This window comes from Aotus nancymaae, unplaced genomic scaffold (assembly GCF_030222135.1).
Source record: "Aotus nancymaae isolate 86718 unplaced genomic scaffold, 86718_ANA_hifiasm-v0.15.2.pri h1tg000069l, whole genome shotgun sequence".
NCBI lineage: Eukaryota > Metazoa > Chordata > Mammalia > Primates > Aotidae > Aotus > Aotus nancymaae.
In genome coordinates, this window is record NW_026988484.1 from 1,222,716 (window position 1) to 1,248,353 (window position 25,638).

General features: G+C 43.7%; 1 protein-coding gene across 1 annotated transcript; it reads right to left on the reverse strand.

Annotated features, from left to right (window-relative positions):
• Positions 1 to 370: 370 nt before the first annotated feature.
• Positions 371 to 12,930, reverse strand: DUXA (double homeobox A). The gene is made up of 7 exons (XM_021673481.2): positions 12,910 to 12,930; positions 12,477 to 12,528; positions 7,477 to 7,631; positions 6,023 to 6,134; positions 5,411 to 5,556; positions 1,248 to 1,350; positions 371 to 441 (listed from the first exon to the last, which is right to left on the reverse strand). Exons 1-7 carry the CDS (start codon positions 12,928 to 12,930, stop codon positions 371 to 373), a joined length of 660 nt encoding a protein of 219 aa, XP_021529156.2.
• Positions 12,931 to 25,638: the final 12,708 nt, after the last annotated feature.

Sequence of the window (25,638 nt, forward strand, 5' to 3'; positions counted from 1 at the left end):
AAACTAAAGCAAACATTAATAATAGAGAATTATGATTTAATAAGATTGATTATATAATTGATTATGTGACTGTTTCCAAATCTATCTGGTGACATTGCTATAACTAAGTAAGCAGTGAATATATTTGGTTTCATTGCTATGACTAAGTAATCAGTTATTTATTTATTTTTTATTTTATTTATTATTTATTTCCTCTTTTTTTAATTGACAGTGGATTTTGCATCAAGACGTGAGTAACCAGTTGTTTATGATACTGGGACAAGATTGTGCCTTCAGTCTCTTGCCTGGCACCTGGGTAACTTTCTTCCCCCAGACTGCGAGAGATTTGAGGCCCGACTGATAATAGAAAGTACGCTGAAGTTGACCGTGTTCACCATGTTCTGGCTCTAGAGGAATGAGAGTCGCTAGGGAAGTTGGTGCCATTTTGTGTGTCTTCTGCACCTAAGGAGGAAAAATATAAGAGGTCAGTTTATATTCACAAACACGGAAGTCAACCTTTTCCCACCTTTTCTTTTTCTTTTTCTTTTTCTTTTCTCTTTTTTTTTGAGACGGAGTTTCTCTCTTGTCACCCAGGCTGGAGTGCAATGGCACGATCTCGGCTCACCGCAACCTCCACCTCCTGGGTTCAGGCAATTCTCCTGCCTCAGCCTCCTGAGTAGCTGGGATTACAGGCAAGCGCCACCATGCCCAGCTGATTTTTTGTATTTTTAGTAGAGACGGGGTTTCACCATGTTGACCAGGATGGTCTCAGTCTCTTGACCTCGTGATCCACCCGCCTCAGCCTCCCAAAGTGCTGGGATTACAGGCGTGAGCCACCGCGCCCGGCCCTTTCCCGCCTTTTCAATCCAACATGGAACCTACTACTTCCATGGAAAGCCATGCCCCCTCTGCCCCTGGCGGGACACATCTGAGGATTCATTCCTCCACTCACTCAATCACACCTTCAACAGAAGTTTATGGAGTGTTTCCTTTGTACCAGGTACTGGGGATACATCAGTGAACAAAATTTGTATCCATGGGGTTGCTGGACTCCAGCTGGAAAGTGGGCAGTGGAATTCTTTAGAAAGTCCACAGACCTGGGAAGAGTCTCCAGGGACTGTGACCAACCCCGTGATACTGTGGCGCATGTGGGTGGGAAGATCTCCCGCCTCCCAGGAGGAGCTGTTGACTCCACCATGACGAAGCACTGGCACTGACCATCCACGAGCTCCTCTTGGGAGCCAAAGGGGAAACAGCTGGCTCGTTACCTTGCAGTCCCTCAGAAATCTTGCCCCGGTCTTCTGGTTCTAAGGACACAACTTCCCCTTTTCTCCGGAGATGAAATCTAGATCTTCGATTTTGGAACCAAATCTAAGTGGGTAAGACAAATAAATTTAAACAAAGAATGTTGTGTAAAACTCATCTTTGCTTTCTTCTCTTTTTTCTTTTTTTTTTTTTTTTTGAGACCGGGGTCTCTCTCAGAGTAGCTAATCCTATAGCTGTGCATCATTACACTAGGCTGATTTTTAAGTTTTTTGTAGAGACAAGGTTTCACCACGTGGCCCAGGCTGATCTTGAACTTCCGGGCTCAAGCAATCCTCTGAAGTAGCTGGGACTAGGCACACTCAACTGTGCCCAACCCAAGATTATTACTACATTTTACGACATTCGTGAGAGTCTATAAGGCCTGAAGAGAATATCCAAAATTCTGAAACTCACATCCAGTCCCTTTGTGATAGGTTTTATATCCTGAAAGCTCCCAGGTCCACCTCAGAAATACTGGTCTTTCCCTAAAGTGACGTCCTATATTGCAGCTCTTCCCTCTGCCTGGAATCTTTTCTCTCTCTCTTTTTCTTCACCTCAGAAATGCCATTTTACTTCCAAGACCCACAATAGAGAATGTCTAGGACGATATTCTTCATCTCACAAGACAAACTTAGTTTCTGTTTCTTCTCTGTGTCTACAAATTATACACATATGCGTGTAAAATTTATGCATATATACTCACATATATAGTGTAACTTGAAATATCAGTTCATATATACTTATATGCACACATTCACCAAACCCCTTATCTTCCAACAGCTACTATTTTTTTTTAAACAAAACCTCACTGTCACCCAAGCTGGAGTGCAGTGATATGATCATAGTTCACTGCAGCCTCAACCTCCTGGGCTCAAGTGATCCTCCTGCCTCAGCCTCTGGTATAGCTGGGACCACAGGCATGTGCCAGCACACCCAGCTAATTTTTACTTTTTTTTGTAGAGTTGTGATCTCCCCGATCCTTCTGCCTCAGCTTCCAAAAATGCTGAGCCACCAAACCCAGCCACAACTCTTAATAGTGTTACAATGGCAGTTAAGTTTCAACATTGGTTTCAGAGGAGACAAACATTCAAACCGCAGCAACCACTACCTAGTACAATACCTGGCACACAGAAGACGCTCCACTACCTAGTACAATGCCTGGCACATAGAAGATGCTCCACTACCTAGTACAACACCTGGCACACAGATGATGCTCCGCTACCTAGTACAATACCTGGCACACAGAAGACGCTCCGCTACCTAGTACAACACCTGGCACACAGAAGACGCTCCGCTACCTAGTACAACACCTGGCACACAGATGATGCTCTGCTACCTTGTACAATACCTGGCACATAGAAAACACTCCGCTACCTAGTACAACACCTGGCACACAGAAGATGCTCCACTATCTAGTACAACACCTGGCACATAGAAGATGCTCCACTACCTAGTACAATACCTGGCACACAGAAGATGCTCCGCTACCTAGTACAACACCTGGCACACAGAAGATGCTCCGCTACCTAGTACAACACCTGGCACACAGAAGATGCTCCGCTACCTAGTACAATACCTGGCACACAGAAGATGCTCCGCTACCTAGTACAATACCTGGCACACAGAAGATGCTCTGCTACCTAGTACAATACCTGGCACACAGAAGATGCTCCGCTACCTAGTACAACACCTGGCACACAGAAGATGCTCCGCTACCTAGTACAATACCTGGCACATAGAAGATGCTCTGCTACCTAGTACAATACCTGGCACACAGAAGATGCTCCGCTACCTAGTACAACACCTGGCACACAGAAGATGCTCCGCTACCTAGTACAACACCTGGCACACAGAAGATGCTCCGCTACCTAGTACAACACCTGGCACACAGAAGATGCTCCGCTACCTAGTACAACACCTGGCACACAGAAGATGCTCCGCTACCTAGTACAACACCTGGCACACAGAAGATGCTCCGCTACCTAGTACAACACCTGGCACACAGAAGATGCTCCGCTACCTAGTACAACACCTGGCACACAGAAGATGCTCCGCTACCTAGTACAACACCTGGCACATAGAAGATGCTCCGCTACCTAGTACAACACCTGGCACACAGAAGATGCTCCGCTACCTAGTACAACACCTGGCACACAGAAGATGCTCCGCTACCTAGTACAACACCTGGCACACAGAAGATGCTCCACTACCTAGTACAATACCTGGCACACAGAAGATGCTCCGCTACCTAGTACAACACCTGGCACACAGAAGATGCTCCGCTACCTAGTACAATACCTGGCACATAGAAGATGCTCTGCTACCTAGTACAATACCTGGCACACAGAAGATGCTCCGCTACCTAGTACAACACCTGGCACACAGAAGATGCTCCGCTACCTAGTACAACACCTGGCACACAGAAGATGCTCCGCTACCTAGTACAACACCTGGCACACAGAAGATGCTCCGCTACCTAGTACAACACCTGGCACACAGAAGATGCTCCGCTACCTAGTACAACACCTGGCACACAGAAGATGCTCCGCTACCTAGTACAACACCTGGCACACAGAAGATGCTCCGCTACCTAGTACAACACCTGGCACACAGAAGATGCTCCGCTACCTAGTACAACACCTGGCACATAGAAGATGCTCCGCTACCTAGTACAACACCTGGCACACAGAAGATGCTCCGCTACCTAGTACAACACCTGGCACACAGAAGATGCTCCGCTACCTAGTACAATACCTGGCACACAGAAGACGCTCCGCTACCTAGTACAATACCTGGCACACAGAAGATGCTCTGCTACCTAGTACAATACCTGGCACACAGAAGATGCTCCACTACCTAGTACAATACCTGGCACACAGAAGGTGCTCCAAATAATGCAAAATGAAACAAAAAGAGGACGAAAAATGAAAATTAAAGAAGGGAGGTAAAAGGAAAGGACCATCAGAACCACTAGTATGCACTACTGTCCTACTTACAGGATGGGACACTGGTTTAAATGCACACACACTCTGCACAGCAGCAGTCTGACACAATTTTATTCCATTTTCGGATGCATCAGGAATGAATCCTTGGGCAGACTGGAACATTTCTCTGAGTTAAACGTTAAATGTCTAAAGTGAACCTTATAATTTTTTTTCAAGATAGAGTCTCAATCTGTCACCCAGGCTGTAGTGCAGTGGCACAATCTCGGCTCACTGCAACCTCCGCCTCCCGGGTTCAAGTGATTCTCCTGCCTCAGCTTCCCAAGCAGCTGAGACTACAGGTGTTTGCCACCATGCCTGGCTAATGTTTGTATTTTTCTAGAGATGGGGTTTCACCATGTTGGCCAGGCTGGTCTTGAACTCCTGACCTCAGGTGATCTACCCACCTCAGCCTCCCAAAGTGCTGGGATTACAGGCGTGAGCCACAGCACCCGGGCTGGACCTCATAGTTCTAACCTCAGGGAATAATTCAAAGATCTGAAGGATACAGCAGACATAAAGTCTTTAATCAAATAGGCCAGGCGCAGGGCTCAACCCTGTAATCCCAACACTTTGGGAGGCCTAGGCAGGCGGATCACCTGAGGCCAGGACTTCAAGATCAGCCTGGGCAACATGGTGAAACCCATCTCTACTAAAAATACAAAAAAAAAAAAAATTAACCAGGCATGGTGGCACGCACCTGTAATCCTAGCTATTCAGGCAGCCAAAACACAAAAACCACTTGAACCCAGGAGGTCGAGGCAGCCGTGAGCCAAGATTTCACCACGCACTCCAGCCTGGGTAATAGAGTGAGACCCTGTCTTGGGGGGAAAGAAAAGGCTTCAGCCAAATGCCTGGCTTATATGAAGTGATAACGAGTATTCACTTACTCAACAAATTCTCACTGGGTGTCAAATGCTACACACTGTTCAGGGCCCAAGGAATACCACATGGTTCAGGACAGACGGAAAATACCAGAAGGGGATGTGAGACTGAACCCTGTGGACACCTGGGAGGGAACAGCTGGTGACAGACCCTGAAATGTTCCCAGCATGATGAGGAGCTGCCTGAGGCCCAGGTGGCTTCCCTTCCTGTGTACCCAGGTCCCTAGGAGATGGGACAGCCAAATACTTCTTATCACTCACTTGGACTCTTGACTCTGGAACACCAATTTCCTTAGCAAGTTGTTCTCTGTAATCAATCCCAGGGTACGGGTTTTTCATAAATGCCTCGATGAGAGTGCGTAATTGAGAGGTGCTGTAGATGGTACGACACCGTCTGGCTTCTCTACCTAGGGAAGGCATGAAAAGATTGACGGGGGCGGTCAAGGAATTTCAAGGGTCAGTTCACATATTCAAACACAGAATCACACTTGTCACTCTCCATCTCATTTCAATCCCGCTGACTCTTCCTGAGAGTCCCAGCTACTCAAAAGGCTGAGGCAGAAAAATCACTTGAATCAGGGAGGCGGAGGTTGCAGTGAGCTGAGATCACACCACTGCACTCCAGGCTGAGCGACAGAGTAAGACTCTGTCTCAAAAAAAAAAAGAAAGAAAGAAAGAAAGTAGGCAAGAGAAACACTCAGAAGGTCCAGGAAGAGGGCAGGGGAGAACTTCTAGGGAATGACGAACGCTTTGCCTCATAAGACCCTGAATAGGATGTCATCAGGGAATAGAGATTCTTTTCCCAATCAAAGTATCAGTTGGCTCTACCGCAGAGAAGCTTGGCTGGGAAACAGAAGCGAGAGGGTTATTTACTTTGAAACTCCGTATCGGGTTGGTCTTGCCCATGGCTCTGGTTTGATTCTAAAGTCTCAGGTCCCGGCCTTTTCTGGAATCCGAACCTAGCTCTTCGATTCTGAAACCAAATCTAAGTGAGGAAAAGAAAAGGAGAGAATTACCTGTTAATTTCAGATCCATCACTGCCTGTTCCCCAAGTGAGCAATTCTTATTGGTTGGCCCTAAGCCCAGAATTATTACTCATTTCTGTCACAAAGTCTTATTTTTTTTTTTTGAGATGGAGTCTCACTCTGGCCCAGACTGGAGTGTAGTGGCACAATCTTGGCTCACTGCAACTTCCACCTCCCGAGTTCAAGCCATTCTCCTGCCTCAGCCTCCCAAGGACTGGGATTATAGGCATGTGCCATCAAGCCCGGCTAATTTGTGTATTTTTCGTAGAAATGGGGTTTCACCATGTTTGTCTGGCCAGTCTCAAACTCCTGACCTCAGGCTCGGTCCACCCGGCTCACCTTCCCAAGCACTGGGATTAAAAGCATGAACTACCACACCTGGCCCATCTACCAAGTCTTAGGACAGGACTTGGCATTCACACCCAGGGCAACATAGTGTGACAACATGGTCCCTACTAAAAAGAAAAAATAATAACCAGCCGAGCGCAGTGGCTCACATCTGTAATCCCAGCACTTTGGGAGGCCGAGGTGGGCAGATCACGAGGTCAGGAGTTCAAGACCAGCCTGACCAACATAGTGAAACCCCGTCTCTCCTCTATTAAAAATACACAAATTAGCTGGTCGTGGTGGCGGGCATTTGTAGTCCCAGCTACTTGGGAGGCTGAGGCATGAGAATCACTTGAACCTGGGAGGAGGACGTTGCAGTGAGCCGAGATCACACCAGTGCACTCCACTCTGGGCGACACGGCAAGACTCTGCCTCAAAAAATAAAAAATAAAAGTAAAAAATTAGCTGTGGTGGCACGTGCCTATAGTTTCAGCTATTTGGGAGGCTGAGGGAGGGTTGCTTGAGCCCGGGATTTCAAGGCTCCAGTGAGCCGTGATTGTGCCACTGCATCCAGCTTGGGTGAGACAGCAAGACTCTGTCTCGAAAAGATGAAAACAAAAAATAAAAGATTTGGCACTCAGCACCTTCACAATCTGCTCCCAACATGATTTGCTCTAGTTATTAATATTTAATTGGTAAATAGCTGCTATAATTATTACATGTTTAAAAACCAGCTCAAAATCTCCTCTTTGAAGGTAGGCCTACACACGTCCTCCGGCTTCCTGTGAGCTCGGTCATCCTCAGTATCCACATCTGTGAAGTGAGGCTAAGAGCAGCACCTCTGTGGGTTTATTGAGGGTCGGTCGGGACACTCCCACAAAGCTCTTAGCACACAGGTACATAGTATGGGCTCTATTAATGGTTCTCCCTCCTACCTTCTACTTCCATTCCTGGAGATACAGAACTTTAACTTACCTGGATTCTGGACTCTTCTGTGTTGATTTCTAAAGCAAGTTTTTGTTTGGTAGCATAACCTGGGTAAGGCTTTTGATTGAAGGTATCGATGAGGATTTTCAATTGATCTTCTGTGAATTTGGTGCGACTGCGCCTATGATTTGCTCCTACCATCTCTGTAGGAAGATTACAAAAGAAGCAGCATTTAATAGGTTGATTTATTACATTCAAACTTCAGGTTCAAGCTAGTCTCTCGTTTCCTCTTCCCAAATCCACTGGAACTCATTGGGGGAGAACTACCCTCACACAGTCGTGGAGCTCTTGAACACACAATGGCGATTCTGCGGCTTCTTTAGCTTATCTGAATGCCATGACTAAAAAGTCAGGATCCTCTGTTTTGAAAAACCATTAAAAACCAATGTATATGTCATGAAGCTGCCAATTTTTTTAAAAATCAGTGTGTTCTGTTCATATGGATTAGAAACAATATAAATCAATAATGCATGTGATATATCGTTATGGTGATGAAACCACAGAAATGAAGAGTTTGTGATGCAAGGACCATTTTAACCCCTTTCCGTTTTTCAGGTCAAAATTCCTTGGTGCATATGTGTTATTTCTTCAGGCAGATTCTCACTCTTTTGCCCAGGCTGGAGTGCAGTGGCACAATCATGGCTCACTGCAGCTTTTACCTTCCCAGCCTCAGGTGATCCTCCTACCTCAGCCTCCCAAGTAGCTGGGACTGCAGGTGCACACCACCACACCCAGCTAATTTTTCTACTTTTTGATAGTCTCGTCACATTGTCCAGGTTGTTCTCAAACTCCTGGGCTCAAGCGATCCCCCAGCCTTGGCCTCCCAAAGTGCTGAGATTACAGGTATGAGCCATTACCCCTGGTTGGAACATACTTTTTAATTTGACCTCCATTGCTCAATAGCAATCACAGGCAAACAGTGTCAGTTTCCAAGATATTTTTTAAAACACCACAGGGAGGACAAAATTAACTGGAAAAGGAATTTCATATTTTCAGTAGAATCTTCCAACAGGAAAAAATACTGCATCACATAATTTTCCGGATAGGACATCTCCTTGAAATAACCAAATCTGGAAAGCATTTTGGAACATACCATTTTGTAAAGGAATTAGACTTAGTGAATTGAGATAAGAAGTTACTAGAGATGTTACAGGTTCTGTTAAAAGCCCAACAGCTGTTTCGTTTGATCTTTGAATGCTTGCCCTTATCTTCAGTTTCAAATCCCCAGGGCCATTGTTTGTTATTGTTGCCATTTGAGAAGGAGTTTCGCTCTTGTTGCCCAGGCTGGAGTGCAACGGCGTGGTCTCGACTCAGGGTAACCTCCACCTCCCAGGTTCGAGTGATTCTCCTGCCTCAGCCTCCTGAGTAGCTGGGATGACAGGTGCCCGCCACCATGCCCGGCTAATTTTTGTATTTTTAGTAGAGATGGGGTTTTGCCACGTGGGCCGGGCTGGACTGGATGATCCACCCGCCTCGGCCTCCCAAAGTGCTGGGATTACAGGCATGAGCCATCACGCCTGGCCAATTTCTTAAACTTTTTTAAAGGGTGGTTGCCACATGGAGTCTGAAAACATGTCAGTGAACTTTTCTTACTGTGTTCTACTAAAATACATTTTTGTCTCTCATACTTTTTTCAAGTTTCCAACACATTATCTTACATTTTGAGTGGATCTTTTACCTATGCATGATTTTGTAGCCTCTTGCATTGATCATTTAAAATAACAGTTTAGGCTGGGCATGGGTGGCGTCACACCTATAATCCCATCACCTTGAAAGGCCAAGGCAGGTGGATTCCTTGAGTCCAAGAGTTCGAGACTATCCTGGGCAACACAGTGAGACCCCACCTCTATAAAAAAATAAAAAAAATTAGTCTGGCATGGCAACTACATTCCCAGCTATTTGGGAGGCTGGGGTGGGAGGATTGCTCGAGTTTTGGAGGAAGAGGTTGCAGTGAGCCAAGATCACACCACTGCACTTCAAAAAAAAAAAATTTTTTTTTAAAAAGAAAGAAATTTTTGTAATGAAGAAAATACACAAAATCAAAGAAATAAAAAGTTGGGTTATTGAAAAGATAAACAAAATTGACAATATTTTAGCCAGACTTAAAAAAGAAAGAGAGAGAATGGAATAGGACGGGGGGAAAAAAGAGAAGTCCTAAATAAATGAAATTAGAGATGAAAAGCAGACATTAAAACTAATACCACAGAAATTTAAGGGATTGTTAGAGGCTACTATGAGTAACTATATGACAATAAATTGGAAAATCTAGAATAAATGGATCGATTTCTAGACACATACAATCTACCAAGATTGGACCATGAAGAAATCCAAAACCTGAACAGACAAATAACAAATAACAAAATTGAACCCATTAAAAAAAAACTCTCAGCAAAGAAAAGTCTGAGACCCAATGGCGTCAGTGCCGAATTTTACCAGACATTTAACGAAGCACTAATACCAAGCCTACTCAAACTATTCCAAAAAATAGAAGAGAAGAGAATACTTCCAAATTCATTCTACAAGGCCAGTATCACCCTGATACTACAGTTCCTGGAAAGAGCTCTGGGGCTCCACAGACCATACCTTGAAAACAAGTGCCCTAAAATCAATCTTCTATTCTTCCATATATTTGTAAGTAACACCACCCCTCTCAAAAGATCACTTCATAAGATTTACATAGACCTGCCCTGATGCCTTCAGAAATTGATCCTGTCTACTTTTGTAATTAACTTCAGAAAGCCACTCCTGAAAAAAAAATCCATTTTGCTTTTCCTCAGCTTTTACATTTCTGGAGTAGAAAAATCTAGAGGTTTTTTTTTTTTTTTTTTTTTTTTTTTTTTGGTCATTCTTTGACTGAATTCTGATTTCTGACCCTTCACCCTTCTCCACACATCAAGCATTCACTTCAGGGAATGGCTAGGTAAGTCCTGGTAGAATTAACTAGAATATTTTCATCTAATTTTTCATTTGTTTCAAAAGTATTGAACACCTATTAAAAGCCGGACCCTATTCTAGGCAGCATAAACACAACAGTTAAGATACACTTGGCCGGGCGCGGTGGCTCAAGCCTGTAATCCCAGCACTTTGGGAGGCCGAGGCGGGTGGATCACGAGGTCAAGAGATCGAGACCATCCTGGTCAACATGGTGAAACCCCGTCTCTACTAAAAATACAAAAAATTAGCTGGGCATGGTGGCGCGTGCCTGTAATCCCAGCTACTCAAAAGGCTGAGGCGGGAGAATTGCCTGAACCCAGGAGGCGGAGGTTGCGGTGAGCCGAGATCGCGCCATTGCACTCCAGCCTGGGTATCAAGAGTGAAACTCCATCTCAAAAAAAAAAAAAAAAAGATACACTTGACGTTAAGAGGAGCTGAAGGATATCAAGCAAATGAGTAAAAGGGGCAGTGTATCAGATAGTGAGTATTTCCATGGCAAACGATGAAGTGGGAAGAGCAGAGAGTTCGGGGTGAGATCGCAGTTTTAAGTGCAGTAGTTAGGGATGGGCTCACGAGAAAGCATAACATGAACAAAGACTCGAGGCAGATTAGAGAGTGAGCGATGCTGATGTTTGAGAGACACGTTGCAGAAAGAGGGGACAGGCCCTGGGCTGGGACGCTGGCTCTCTTATTTCACATAAGGCAAGGAGGCCAGAACGTCTGGAGATAAAAGAAGAAAAAGGAAGCAGATGAGGTCACAGACCATCCCGGGCTCCAAGTTATCTAGGGCACAATAGGGCCAGGTGCCTTTTACTCTGAGTGATGTGGGAAGTCATTGAGGGTTTTGAGCAGATAAGTAAAATAATTTATTTTATTTTATCTTATTTTATTTTGAGACAGAGTCTTGCTCTGTTGCCCAGGCTGGGGTGCAGTGGCATGATCTCAGCTCACTGCAACCTCCACCTCCTGGGTTCAAGCAATTCTCCTGCCTCAGCCTCCTGAGTAGCTGGGATTACAGGCACGTGCCACCATGCCTGGCTAATTCTGGTCTCAAACTCCTGACCTCATGATCTGCCCACCTCGGCCTCCTCAAATGCTGGGATTACAGGTGGGAGCCACCTCGCCTGGCCAACATGATTCAATTAACAATTTAACAACATCACATGAGGTATAGGGCTGAAAATAGATTGGTGGAAGCAGAGAGGTCAGTTAGAAGACTGCAATATACAGTGAAATAAGCACAAAAAAGAAAAAGAAAGAAAGACTGCAATAATCTTATGCAATTGACCTATAATCTAATGACATGGATTAGATATCTAATCCAATGGATTTATAATCTAACAAGATGGACTAATAATCTGATGAGAGAAACCAACAATCTGATGACATGGACCAAGAAATGGTCAAATTCCTTAAATATTTGAATGTTAAAGCCATCAGAATGTTCAGCCTGAGTAGATAATGTTATGAGGGAAAAAACGGAATCAGGGTGTTTTCTAGACGTGAGGCACGACCTGGCACCTCCTGAGCTGGAGAAAACAATGGGAGGAATGGTTTAGATGTGAACATCGAGAGTTCAGCTTGGAACACGTTGAGTCGGGGATGCCTGTTAGAGACAAGTAGGCAATTAGATGAAGTCCAAAGTTGAGGAGAAGAGTTCAAAAGTTCTGCAGAGAGAAATCTGGAAAGAGCTTTGATTCCAAGGATATTCTGAGCTCTAAACTTTGTGATATCTCCCATGGCTGCTTTTTCGGTGTCTGTCTCACGCTCCTTTTTCTCGTTTCTGTTCCTTTCTCCTCTCTTCCTTCTTGAAGCTCAAATATGTCTTCTTTAGTTCCTGAATATCTGTACCTTTCTGAAATTCCTAATGCTCAGATGCTGAAAACAGCCTATTTTCATAATATCACGTCAGAGAAAATGGTTTTCCCTTATCCAGATGCAGTTGTTTTAAAGTTTAAGAATGGAACTCTCACAACTGCTAACAAGACCACTACTTTTTAGCCCTACTTTTCCCCCAAACCAACAAGAGCTCAGTCAAGCACAGGGGAACTTACTGTGTGCAGAGGTGTCTTCGGCCACACTGGAAGAGTCCTGGAGGCTGAGCCACTGTCTGGGAGAAGAGCTGAGAGGAGGCTGGCTTTTACATGTTGAGCCAGGCTGCCCCGCCCACTTTTTAAAACCATTTACATGATTCTCTAATTCCACCCTTAGTAATTGTATCACTCCTTAGAAACTCCTTAGAGGCCAGGCGCAGTGGCTCACGCCTGTAATCCTAGCACTTTGGGAGGACAAGGTGGGTGGATCACCCGAGGTCGGGAGTTCAAGACCTGCCTGGTCATCATGGTGAAACTCCATCTTTAAAAAAAAAACTCCTTAGAAACATGTACCCTCCATCTGAAAAGGACTAGATAGGACTCCTTTTCAATAATTACCAATCCCTGCACCTAAGCCATCACAAGAAGAACGTTTTGCTCCATGCCAACTCACATACAGAGAGTCATGCTCCATGGCTCCCCCAACTCCCTTTGGGAAGACAATTTATCTCAAGTCACTGGAACCTGAACGGGGAGACAAGCTTGCAATAGTTCCCAGTTTTTTAAAAAAGAATATTTTTGAGTACTATTCTGCTTACATATATTTTGTAATGCTTGTTGAAGACATATGTTCTTTTTTAAATGAGGTTTGTGTGCTCTCCACCTATCTGTTGACATAGTAGCCTTTCCTTAATAATTTAAGTGTTATTTCTAATTAGTATCAAATAAGAGTGACGCTAGTGAGACAGGAACAAAATTGAAGGGGATGCTAAAAATTCTGTGATCAAGATAAATAATATTTGAATGCAATGTATTTTTAAATAATGTAAAAAGTCCATCTTGACAAAACATAAATATTGTAAATAAAAAGATCCTACCCTGCACGTGCATGACCCTGCAAGTTATGCAAGTGACGGTACCTGTGCATTGAAAAAGACATCTCACCATTGACCAGTCATTGATCAGTCATTGATCAGTCTTGAGAGAAGTTGACTGGTGGTTTTCACTGTTTGTAGCTGTAATCTACAATACTACAGAATGAAAGGGAATGTTTTATTACATACGTATACTCGTGTACTTTTAAAAATGTTATTAAGAGCACATACAGAAGTGATATGAATTTCATTTATTGATATATTTGACCATCCACAAACAAAATTTGGCCAGATGTCAAGCCATTTTTGATAAACAATTTTGAACCAGGAAAATAACATGAAATAATGTTTGAGGAAAATTTTACACTTTATTTAAATAAAACAATGATAAATTGTTTTCTTTTTCTATATGACATTTTGTCACAACATTTTTTACACCAAATTTGTTTGGAAATCTAGAGCACAATTTTCCACTGTTTATATTGATGTTATTTTGATATAAATTATATGCACATCTACTTGAACATTACATATTACAGTTATAAATGTGTTTTAAGTTAATTGATACAAATTGAATATTCACAAGGAGTTATAATATATTATATAATATTAATAAATACTATAATATTATGTAATACATAACATATTATCTGTTATATATTAACATATATGATATAACATATATATTATATATAACATATACATTATATATGTTATATATTACATAATATATTTACTCCAATTAAATATTGTATTTACTTTTTAGCTTTATTGAGGTACAGTTGACAAAAATGATACATATTTTAAATACGCAATTTGAATTTTGATATACACATATAATTACCATAATCAAATCAAGCTGATTGATGTATTTGCCACCTCAAATCACACCCTTTGTGTGTGTGCATTACATTATTTTTACTCCAATTAAATATTTTATTTACCTTTTAGCTTTATTGAGATACAGTTGACAAAAACGATATTTTTTTGTTTGTTTTTGAGACTGAGTCTCGATCTGTCACCCAGGCTGGAATGCAATGGCCAATCTTGGCTCACTGCAACCTCCACCTCCTGGGTTCAAGTGACTCTCCTGCCTCAGTCTCCTGAGTAGCTAGGATTACAGGCACCTCCCACCACGCCCAACTAATTTTTGTATTTTTAGTAGAGACGCAGTTTCACCATTTTGGTCAGGCTAGTCTCAAACTCCTAAGCTCGTGATCCACCCACCTCGGCCCCCCAAAGTGTTGAGATTATAGGAGTGATCCACTGTGCCTAGCCAAAAATGATATGTATATTTTAAATATATTATTTGAATTTTGATATGCACATATAATATGATTACCATAATCAAATCAAGCTGATTAACGTATTTACCACCTGAAATTATATCCTTTGTGTTTGTGTGCATATGTGTGTGGTCAGAACACTTTTTTTTTTCTTTTGAGACAGAGCTTCACTCTTGTTGCCCAGGCTGGAGTGCAATGGCATGATCTTGGCTCACCGCAACCTCCACCCGCTAAGTTCAAGCCATTCTCCTGCTTCAGCCTCCCAAGTAGCTGGGATTATAGGCATACGCCACCATGCCCAGCTAATTTTTTATATTTTTGTTAGAGAGTGTTTCTCCATGTTGGTCAGGCTGGTCTCGAACTCCCGATCTCAGATGATCCGGCCGCCTCAGCCTCCCAAAGTGCTGGGATTACGAGTGTGAGCCACTGCGCCCAGCCAGAACACTTTTTAAAAAAACATCCTTGGTCAGGTGCGGTGGCTCACGCCTGTAATCCCAGCACTTTGGGAGGCCAAGGCACGTTGATCACTAGGTCAGAAGTTCGAGACCAGCCTGAGCAAGACAGTGAAACCCCGTCTCTACTAAATATACAAACTTTTTTAAAAAAATACAAAAATTAGCCAGGCACGTTGGTGGGCACCTGTAATCCCAGCTACTCGGGAGGCTGAGTCAGGAGAACCGCTTGAACCCGGGAGGCGGAGGTTGCAGTGAGTCGAAATCACACCATTGCACTCTAGCCCCAACAGAGCAACAATCCATCTCAAAAAATAAAAATAAAAAAATTATATCTCCCCCATGCAGAATAATACTTAAGATCTATCCTTGTAGCAAAAAAAAAAAAAAACCTCAGCAACTATCAAGTAGTATGGTTTGTTTCTGAACATCCCATTTTAAGATCTTTTTTTTAGTTTGTTAACTATGGCACATAATGTCACTATGTACATATGTCAAGCACCATCACCATGTACATTAAATCCCCTAAACTTATTTATCTTGCAAAACTAAAACTTTGTACCTCTTGAGCAACATTTCCCCATTTCCCCTTCACCCAAGCCCCTGGCAACCACCATTCTACCCTCTGCTTCTGTTAGCTTGAGTATTTTGAATTTTGTTTTTTGTTTTTCTGTGGGTTTTCTTGGAGGCAGAGTCTTGCTCTGTCACCCAGGCTGGAGTGCAGTGGCTCAACCTTGGCTCACCGCAACCTCCACCTCCTGGGTTCAAGCAATTCTCCTGCCTCAGCCTCCTGACCAGCTGGGACTACAGGTGCAAGTCACCATGGCTGGCTAATTTTAATATTTTTAGTAGAGATGGGGTTTCACCATGTTGGTCAGGCTGGTCTCGAACTCCTGACCTCAGGTGATCTGCCCGCCTCAGCCTCCCAAAATGCTGGGATTACAGGCGTGAGCCATCATGACCGGCCGAGAGCAGTTTCTTATAAAAATCTTTTGAATTCAGCTGTAAAAATGGCAACCCGCCCAGGACCCCTCTCCTCTGCGGAGTGCTTTCTTCTTTAGCTTCTTAAACTTTTATGCTTTGTGTCCACACTCAATTTTCTTGGTCATGAGACGATGAGCTTAGATAACACCTTAAACAATGAGACCAGTGACCCTGACCTGTTTCAGTTTATTTAAAATATTTTTCTTACTTTTTACTTATTTATTTACTTTGACAGGGTCTTGCTCTGTTACCCAGGCTGCAGTGCAGTGGTGCAACCATGGCTCACTGTCGCCTCCAACTCCTGGGCTCAAGCGATTCTACCCCTTAGGCCTCCAAAAATGCTCTGAGAATAAATGCATGAGCCACCATGCCCAGCCAACAAATTTTCATTCATTATAAATCTTATAGCTGGAAATAATATCTTATTGCATTTTTTTTTTAAGACAGGATTTCACCATGTTGGTCAGGCTGGTCTTGAACTCCCGGCCTCAGGTGATCCACCTGCCTTGGCCTCCAAAGTGCTTGGATTACAGGCATGAGCCACCACACCCGGCTTGCTTTATTTTTAATTTGAGTACTAGTGTGTTTGAACAACTTTAATCAAATGTATTTGCCATATTTTATTTTTCTTATCTTTCCAATTCTTTGCTTCTTTCTTAGGTAGAACATTTCTTTGAGGCTTAAATATCATGCTGCATTTGTCTTATGTCCTGCAAGTGTTTTCTTAATTCAGTATTTTAAAATAATATTTTGTTTTATGTTTCGTGTATCTTTATAGCATTCTTCTAAATTGGATCTATGTTTATTTTAATTGTCTAACTGGTTAAAGTACTGACAGCGGGGAGTGCACTTCGTGAAAATGGAGAACAAGATGTGATGCCTTTTAGTAAATGTTTACCAAACGACACAGGTAGGATTCCACTTCCAACCATATATCCAGAATCTTTAAAATTGTACATAAAAATGCAGGTGAAGTCGTGCAGAAGGGAGGCCAGCAATGCGCAGGTGGAGCCTCTGGGGGAAGAATCAGAAGTCATTCTGCATCCTAAATTTCTGACCTGACCTTTCTGCAGGGCAGGTATCTGACTTGTGCTACACCATCAACAATACAAAGAAACCTTGACGAGCTTTTATTTCTTTTTATTTTATTTTATTTTTTTTGAGACGGAGTTTCGCTCTTGTTACCCAGGCTGGAGTGCAGTGGCGCGATCTCGTCTCACCGCAACCTCCACCTCCTGGGTTCAGGCAATTCTCCTGCCTCAGCCTCCCGAGTAGCTGGGATTACAGGCACGCGCCACCATGCCCAGCTAATTTTTTGTATTTTTAGTAGAGACGGGGTTTCACCATGTTGACCAGGATGGTCTCGATCTCTTGACCTCGTGATCCACCCGCCTCGGCCTCCCAAAGTGCTGGGATTACAGGCGTGAGCCACCGCGCCCGGCCCTATTTCTTTTTATTTTTATGTTTCACTCCAGTTTTCAATTTCATGATCTCAAAACCCGGGATGTCATCTCCAGTACCACTTTTCAGCCTCACCTCTGTGCAGCTTTGCAGGTGTATAGATCTTCCTGGGAGGGTGGGGCCTGAAGCCTGCTGGAAGCAGGTGCTCTGAGCTGCCACGTCCACCCTTTTACCCACTGGGGTGCAGCCAAGGGAAATCCGTTAGGGCGGGGCACGCTGAGGGGGCGGGGCGCTGAGGGGGCGGGGCGCTCCAAGGGGGCGGGGTTTCACCACCTTGGCCAGGCTGGTCTTGAACTCTTGACCTCAGGTGAGCTGCCTGCTTCAACCTTCCAAAGTGTTGAGATTACAGGCATGAGCCACCATGCACGGCCCATCCCATCCTTTTTAAGTTAGTTAATTATTTTAGAAGCCACATGGACTCAAGGATTCTTATCTGCTGCATTATAATCCATTTCTATCATTGTATTGGTGCTCACATTAGCCAGTGTTAGCCTCTCCAAACTCAAGTAGGCTTAACTTTCTAACTTCTATCACAGAGCTCCTAAAACCCTTGGAATTTCCTGTGTGTTGAAATGTCTTTTATTTGTAATGACTTTTTGATCAGATCTCAGTTTATACCAATGAGATGGCTTAGGATGGAGCCCCTAGACATCCCCAAGATGAAGCTGGTTACCAGAAAGATTAGGGAGTTGAAACTTTCAGCCCCACTTACCAACCTCTGTGAAGGGGAAAGGGTGGGGTAGCTTGACATGAAGCTCTATAAAAACTCTTGGACAACAAGATTTTCGCTTTCCAGATTGCTGAATGTAGGGCTGATGGCCCCACAGGGTCGTGGGGTGTCCCTTATGCTGTGCTGAGGTGCAGGATCCAAGAAATAAAGAGACAGGACACAGAAGTACAAGGAAAACGCAGCTGGGCTCGAGGGGCCACGCCACCTATGAGTGGAGTGAGGCAAGGCCCCGAATGTCTAGAAGCGTGAGTATTTATCGTGTGTAGGTTAGTGGGCAGGGCAGTAAGTGAAATCATCTTTAAGGATAGTGATAGGGTTGTGAGCAATAAAACAAGAGGTCCACCCCCATTAGATCACCTGGGCCAGGAGGTGGACAGTGCGCAGCAAGGGGTCCATTCCCATTAGGTCATTGAGGCAAGGGCCATGAGCAATAAGGGTTCAACCCCCATTAGGTCACCGAGGCTTGAAGGTGGGTCGTGTGCAGTGAAGAGGGTGTAGTGTGCAATACTTCTATCTATGGGCAAACTAATTCTAAGAAGATTTATGGGGGGATGCTTTAAGTCACACAGTAGTGACAGAGCTGTCAGGGTTACCGCTACCTACTGGCAGCTTCCAGTGAGTTCTGTAGGAAGATGCTTTTCGAGCAGCACAGTAACAAGAGCTGATAAAGTTCACAGTCACCAAGGTGTGATTGCCGGTCTGAGGGCAGCCTTCCATAAGAACTGGAGTAGGCTGGGCGCGGTGGCTCACGCCTGTAATCCCAGCACTTTGGGAGGCCGAGGCGGGTGGATCATGAGGTCAAGAGATCGAGACCATCCTGGTCAGCATGGTGAAACCCCGTCTCTACTAAAAATACAAAAAAATTAGCTGGGCATGGTGGTGCGTGCCTGTAATCCCAGCTACTCAGGAGGCTGAGGCAGGAGAATTGCCTGAACCCAGGAGGCAGAGGTTGCAGTGAGCCGAGATCGTGCCATTGCACTCCAGCCTGGGTAACAAGAGCGAAACTCTGTCTCAAAAAAAAAAAAAAGAAGAAGAAGAACTGGACGCAAGATCCTACAACTCCTTTATCGGGAGGAGTGGCTCTTGCCCCAAGCCTGCCATACAGTGAGTATCTTTACAATACTGAACACTCCCGCCTAGGCCATGGATTCTTGTCCTGGTATAACTGTTTTTCCCTTAAATCATGCTCTGCACTGTGTCTGCTCTAGGCATTCCTCCGATTATAAGCTGCTTATTTCTTAATTCATGCTCTGTACTATGTCTACTCTAGGCATTCCTCCGATTTTGAACTAAGATATAATTATACATATATGTAGGGAAATATTCTTTAGGCACTCATACTATGAACTATTATATGATTATATAGAGAGGATTATATAAAGGGAAATAACTGGGTAGTAACATTATAAACTGAGATAACCTTCAAGCCCTAATTCTATAAACTAATATACGATTATATAAAGGGTTATATAAAAGGAAATAAGTGAGTAGTAACACTATAAACTGAGATAATCTTCAGGCCTTAATTGTGCCAGGGTTCTGCTTAGCTCTCCTTCCTCGGTGACTATGGGGTTACCCACAGCTGAACACATTGAATGTGCCTGGCGAAGGCATAGAAGCTCCACACCTCTTCTCACATACCTTGCCCTATGTATCTTTTCTATCTGGCTGTTCATTTGTATCCTTTGTGATGTATTTTATTGTAAAACAGTAAACATAAGCAAACTGTTTCTCTGAGTTCTGTGATTCATTCTAGAAATGAGTTCCAGGGGGTTGTGGGAACCCCAATTCTAATGTAGTTGGTCAAAAGCACAGGCCACAACCTGGTGATTGTGATTGGCATCTGAAGTGAAGGGCAATTTTATGGGACTTAGTCCTCAACCTGTGGGATCTGACACTTCTTTCAAGTAGATAGTGTCAGATTTGATTCATAGGACACCTAGTGATGTCTCCTGGAGAATTGGGATGGATGAAAACTCCACTCATTTGGTCACACAAGTGTTCTGTTTTGAGTGAGTTGAAAGAAAATAACAGTTTGCTTTTTCCTTTAGACGTGGTGTCAGAAATGGGATGTTGAGTGATTGTGTAAGAGTGGGAACACTTATAAACATTTGGAAATTAAAATAGTGCCTTTTTTTTTTAAGATGGGGTTTCACCATGATGGCCAGGCTGGTCTTGAACTCCTGACCTCAGGTGATCCACCCACCTCGGCCTCCCAAAGTGCTAGGATTACAGGTGTGAGCCACCACACCTGGCCAAAATAGTTCCTTTTTATTTGCATTTTTAGATTTTAAAAAATAATTATGGAGCTGCAGAAATTATAAAAAATAGTGCAGAGTTCTGTGTATTCATCATCCAGCTTATTCAAATGATGACATCTTTATATAATACAAAGTCAAAACCAGGAAATTGACATTGCTACAATCTGTAGTTCTTATTTAGATTTAACCAGTTCTCTACATCTCTCTTTTGCATGTATATATGTACTTCTATGGCAATTTTAATTTTTTAAATGAAGCTGTAAAGGGAGACTTAGACAGTAGTATCATGTCCATTATTAGGAGCAAGGGAAGGAACAGTACATCAATTAGTCAAAGGGCAAACAAAAGCCAAGTTTGATGATCAGGGAAAACTCTGCATCCCCAAATGCTTGTTGAATAAAATGAAGGTCTACCAGTCAAAACACCACAATAAACCAGAAGCTGGAAAAAGGATGATGATATGGTTTGGCTGTGTCCCCACCAAGTCTTACCTTGAATTTTAATAATCCCCATGTGGCAAGGGCAGGGCCAGGTGGAGAAAATTGAATCATGGGGATGGTTTCCCCCATACTGTTCTCATGATAGTGAGTGAGTTCTCATGAGATCTGATGGTTTTATAATGGGCTTCCCCCTTCACTTGGCTCTCACTTCTCACGCCTGCTACCATGTAAGATGTGCCTGTTTCACCTTCCGCCTTGATGGTAAGTTTCCTGAGGCTTCCCTAGCCACGCAGAACTGTGAGTCAAACCTCTTTTCTTTACAAATTACCCAGTCTCGAGTATGTCTTCATAGCAGCATAGAAACAGACTAATATAGATGCCATGCTCCTCTAATACCAATGTTGCTCTGTGCATGTGTCTTTGTCTATGTGAGAAAGAACTGAAACTGTTCCTGTAGTTTGGATGAGTTTGGAGGGCTGATACAATAAAAGTGATCTTACAGATGAGAGTAATGGATTTAGAAAAAGAAAGTTGTTTCTAGTGTACAGGTTGAATTAGAGGGGAAGAAGTCAATAAATAAGGTTTTAGCCTGGCACAGTGGGTCACGCCTATAATCCCAGAACTTTAGGAGAACAAGACAGGTGGATTGCCTGAGTTTAGGAGTTTCAGACCAGCCTAGGCAACATGGCAGAACCCTGTCTCTACAAAAAATACAAAAAAAAAAAAAATTAGGCAGGTGTGGTGGCAGGCACCTGTAGTTTCCAGCTACTCTGGAGGCTGAGGTGGGAGGATCGCTTGAGCTTGGGAGGTAGAGGCTGCAGTGAGCCATGATCATGCTACTGCATTCCAGCTTGGGCAACAAAAAACAAGAAAAAGAAAGAGGGTTTTAGGATACCATTATAGTAGCCTAGAGCCCTAAACTCTGATCTGCTTCCCCTTACCTAATCCTTTCTTCTTACTTTCCTTTAACCCAGAGTTTCTCAGTCTTGGCACTGTTGATATTGTGGGATGCATAATTTTTGGTTGCAGTGGGAAATCCTGTGCAATTTAAGAACTTTAACAGCATCACTGGCCTCTTTTTAGTACATACCAGTGAAGCAGGATAGGTAGTCAAGGAGTGACCATGTCCTCAGGACACGGCAACCATGGTGTCCATACAATCATACAATGAACACAATACGCCTCAGCATTCAAATTGTAGTTAACTGCATTCAAACAAAGCTATCACAGAGACTGACCCTCCCACTCACAAAACTTGAGAAAAGTACATTTGTCATATGTCATAGAAATAACCAAATTTCCTTGTCCGTTTTTTAAAACTACGGTTGTCCTAAGACTTCTGTCACCCACAATTATTTGGCTTTGATTCTTCTCCAAAAAGTGGCTTACAGTCAGCTACACAGTTCAGGGCTTCTTTGGGAGACTTCATAAAAAGGACTCTTGAATGCAAGTTTCTGGTAACTTTGGAGATTTTTCTATTGGCCTAGAGTGAAAACTTCTAGGACTTTAATTAGAAGGCTGATCTATTCATAAAATACATAATTATGTACATATATATTTATCCAATATGTAGCAGAGCAGGAGTTGATTTCATGGACTGTACTATTATAAATAAAAAATATTTTATTACATAGTATATTAAGCAACGTTAGAAGTCACTGATGATTTTTTTTTCTCCATTAACTGTGGAGCCAAGAGGATAAAAAGTATCTTTCATGAGTTAAGGATTCATGCAGTTGAGAAACGGAATTAGGGAGAAATGGAATAAACAGATACTCACCCACACCATCACCCAACCCACACCCACACACAGATTTATTCCAAGGACAGAATTTATTATTTTTGTTTGTTTGAAACATTGCTGATTCTTTTTGTTTTTGAGTCAGGAGAACTTTTTTTTGAAATCTACTTTCTGTCTCTATGAAACTTTTTTCTTTCGAGCTATTTATAGACTTCAACAATTGAGTATACACTTGTAAACAGAATTTGAGGACTATTTCTCTCTCTGCCTGATTTCTCCAGAATTCAGAAACTATTTGTGAATATTCTTAATTCATGGCAATGTGGTTGTTTGCATATGTTCAATAAGAATCTGCTTTCTAGCTAGGTGTGGTGGCACACACCTGTAGTCCCAGCTACTTGGGAGGCTGAGGCAGAAGGATCACTTGAGCACAGGAGTTTGAGGCTGTAGTGAGCTATAATCATGCCACTGCACTCCAGTCTGGGTAAAAGAGCAAGACTCTATCTCTTATTTTTAAAAATCCACGTTCTTTTATAACACAATTGCAGGCACTGGGTATTTTCCCAGGGCTTGACTGGAATGGTATGTTCTTAAGTATGAGCAGACTGCTTTGAGGAATTAAGACTGACTTTGTGGAGCTAATGGGAGCCTTTGGAAGGACTGGCCTCGTATCTTGTGTACACAGTTCCTTTGCAGGGTTCCTGGCCTGTAGTAAATACGGTGCCATATTCTGATAGGCCCAGGAACCTCAAGGTGTTTTGGAGCCTTAAGAAAAGGGGGTTTCACCTAATTCATGCAGGTATCTGCAGGTGCAGACGAACCTTTGGCTGGGCTTGAGGGGTCTTTGGAGGTCAAGTCTGAGAGATTCCTTGTGAGGGGTTCCAGCAAGGCCAATTTAGGAAGAACTGTATAAACAGTGATTCTTGCTGCACTTTGTTTGGGTAAGTATAGTGGGACAGAAGCTTGTTTTGCAGATAGGTTGTTCCTACTATGATTTGCCTTTGATGGAAGTCAGGGACTGGAGAGAGAAAAACTGTGTTTCCAAAGAAAACTACAGTGCTGCCAGGTGTGGTGGCTCACTTTGGGAGCACTTTGGGAGGCTGAGGCAGGTGGATCACGAGGTCAGGAGTTTGAGACCAGCCTGGCCAACGTGGTGAAACTCCGTTTCTACTAAAAATACAAAAATTAGCTGGGTGTGGGGATAGGCACCTGTAATCCCAGCTACTAAAGAGGCTGAGGCATGAGAATCACTGGAAACCGGAAAGCAGAGGTTGCAGTGGGCCGAGATTGCACCACTGCACTCCAGCCTGGGCGAAAGAGCAAAACCCCATCAAAGAAAAGGAAGGAAAGGGAAAGGGAAACAGAAGGAAAGGAGGAAGGAAGGAAAGAAAAATATAGTGTTAGATTAACCTTTGGGTTAGTCTGAGCGGCCACATGGTCATCTATAGTATGGAGCTGCCCACAATAGCCCTCCTCAGCATAAAGCAGCCAGAAAGATCAAGTCCAGATTCCCCATGATTGAGGAATTGATAAACAGAAAGAGGGAACTGAAACCAACTCCAATGTCCAAAAAAAACCTGATATTTATGGTTTCTTTTGAATAAACACATTATAGACATTGAGCCTCCCATTCCTAAAACTAGAGACACTTAGAGTTGCCTAATCTGATTTCCTTTCTCAGGAAACCAAGCATCAGGCCTCCCAGATAGTATCAAGAAGTTGAAACTTACTGGATTACCATATCTGGAAAATGAGATGCTGTACCCCTTACCCATCATGATCGCCTAATTAACCGTCTGCTGCTTGTTGACCCATTCCTCTTCCTGACCCCTTCCTAATTCCTGTTTTCTCACACATAGTTACACTTCTTCCCAATGTATAAACCCCTAGTTTCGGTCAGTTGAGGAAAGGGATTTGGAATTAATCTCCCATTCTCCTCAACTGCAACACCAAATAAAGCTTTCATCCCTGGCAACACTCATTGTCTCACTGATTGGCCTTCTGTGCAGCAAGCACCTAGATGTAGTCTGGCCTTTCCGATAATATTGTCATTAACCACTTAATGATGTAGACTTGGTCACCCGCTCATGCTCTGTCTATTCTCTTCTCCATCTACATTTATTGCCTTGATGGTCTCACTCAGTATCATGACTTGAAATAAGTGTAAGATAACAACTCCTAAATTCATATATCAATGTCAAACCTTCTTCCAACACTCAGTCGTAAGTTGAATTGCCTGTGACAGAGATACTTTGTGGTTTTACAGACATTTCAAACTAACCATCCTGAGTCTACGAGCCTCCTCCACTTGCAGGCTCCCCACCTCAGAAGTGGGCAAATCCACGTTTTGTGTGGTCTGGGCCAACTACAGGATTCCCCGCATCGCGTGGAGGCTGCGCTGGTCCAAAGAAGGCCCCAAACAGGGCTGTTTGCACACACATGTCGGGGCAGGGCTTCCAGACGGTCACCAGGCTATTTTTGTGTGGCTTCCAAGAAAATGATCCGGGGAGGAGGCATCTGAAAGAGGGCCAGTCGCCAAGCGAGCTGAGGACCCGGTTCTGCGCCTTTGCCTGTGCCCCGACCAGAACGAAAGTCCCTGTCTCCGGAGCTCCGATCTTCCCGAGGGAAGGAAGCAGGCTAACCCTCTGTCCCTCGGTTCCCTCCCTCCATCCTTCCCCTCGAGTCGTGCCCACCGCAAAGAGGCGGGTCTGGAGCGTCTCCTCGGGTCCTCGAGGGCCTTTTCCTGGGCGGACAACTTGAGCCTTGAAGCGCTCCTCCCCCGGTTGAACACATCAGGAAACCTACAGTCCCTAGAAGTCTGTGAATTTAGCTTGCAGCGGGAGCTGGGCCAATGGTGGCCCAGGACGGGGACGTTTCCGGCGACGCACATCGGTGGGGGCGAGACTTCCGGGTTTTTCGCGGCGGACGCCATTTTTCTCTGCGCTTGTGTCCG

Coding starts and splice junctions, on each gene's coding strand:
- DUXA (XM_021673481.2), bottom strand. CDS start 12,930: ATGGAGCATGACTCTCTGTAT. Junction 7,632..12,476: donor CGAAGACACCTCTGCACACA/GTAAGTTCCCCT, acceptor ATCTTCCTACAG/AGATGGTAGGAGCAAATCAT. Junction 1,351..5,410: donor TTCCAGAGTCAAGAGTCCAA/GTGAGTGATAAG, acceptor TTACCCACTTAG/ATTTGGTTCCAAAATCGAAG.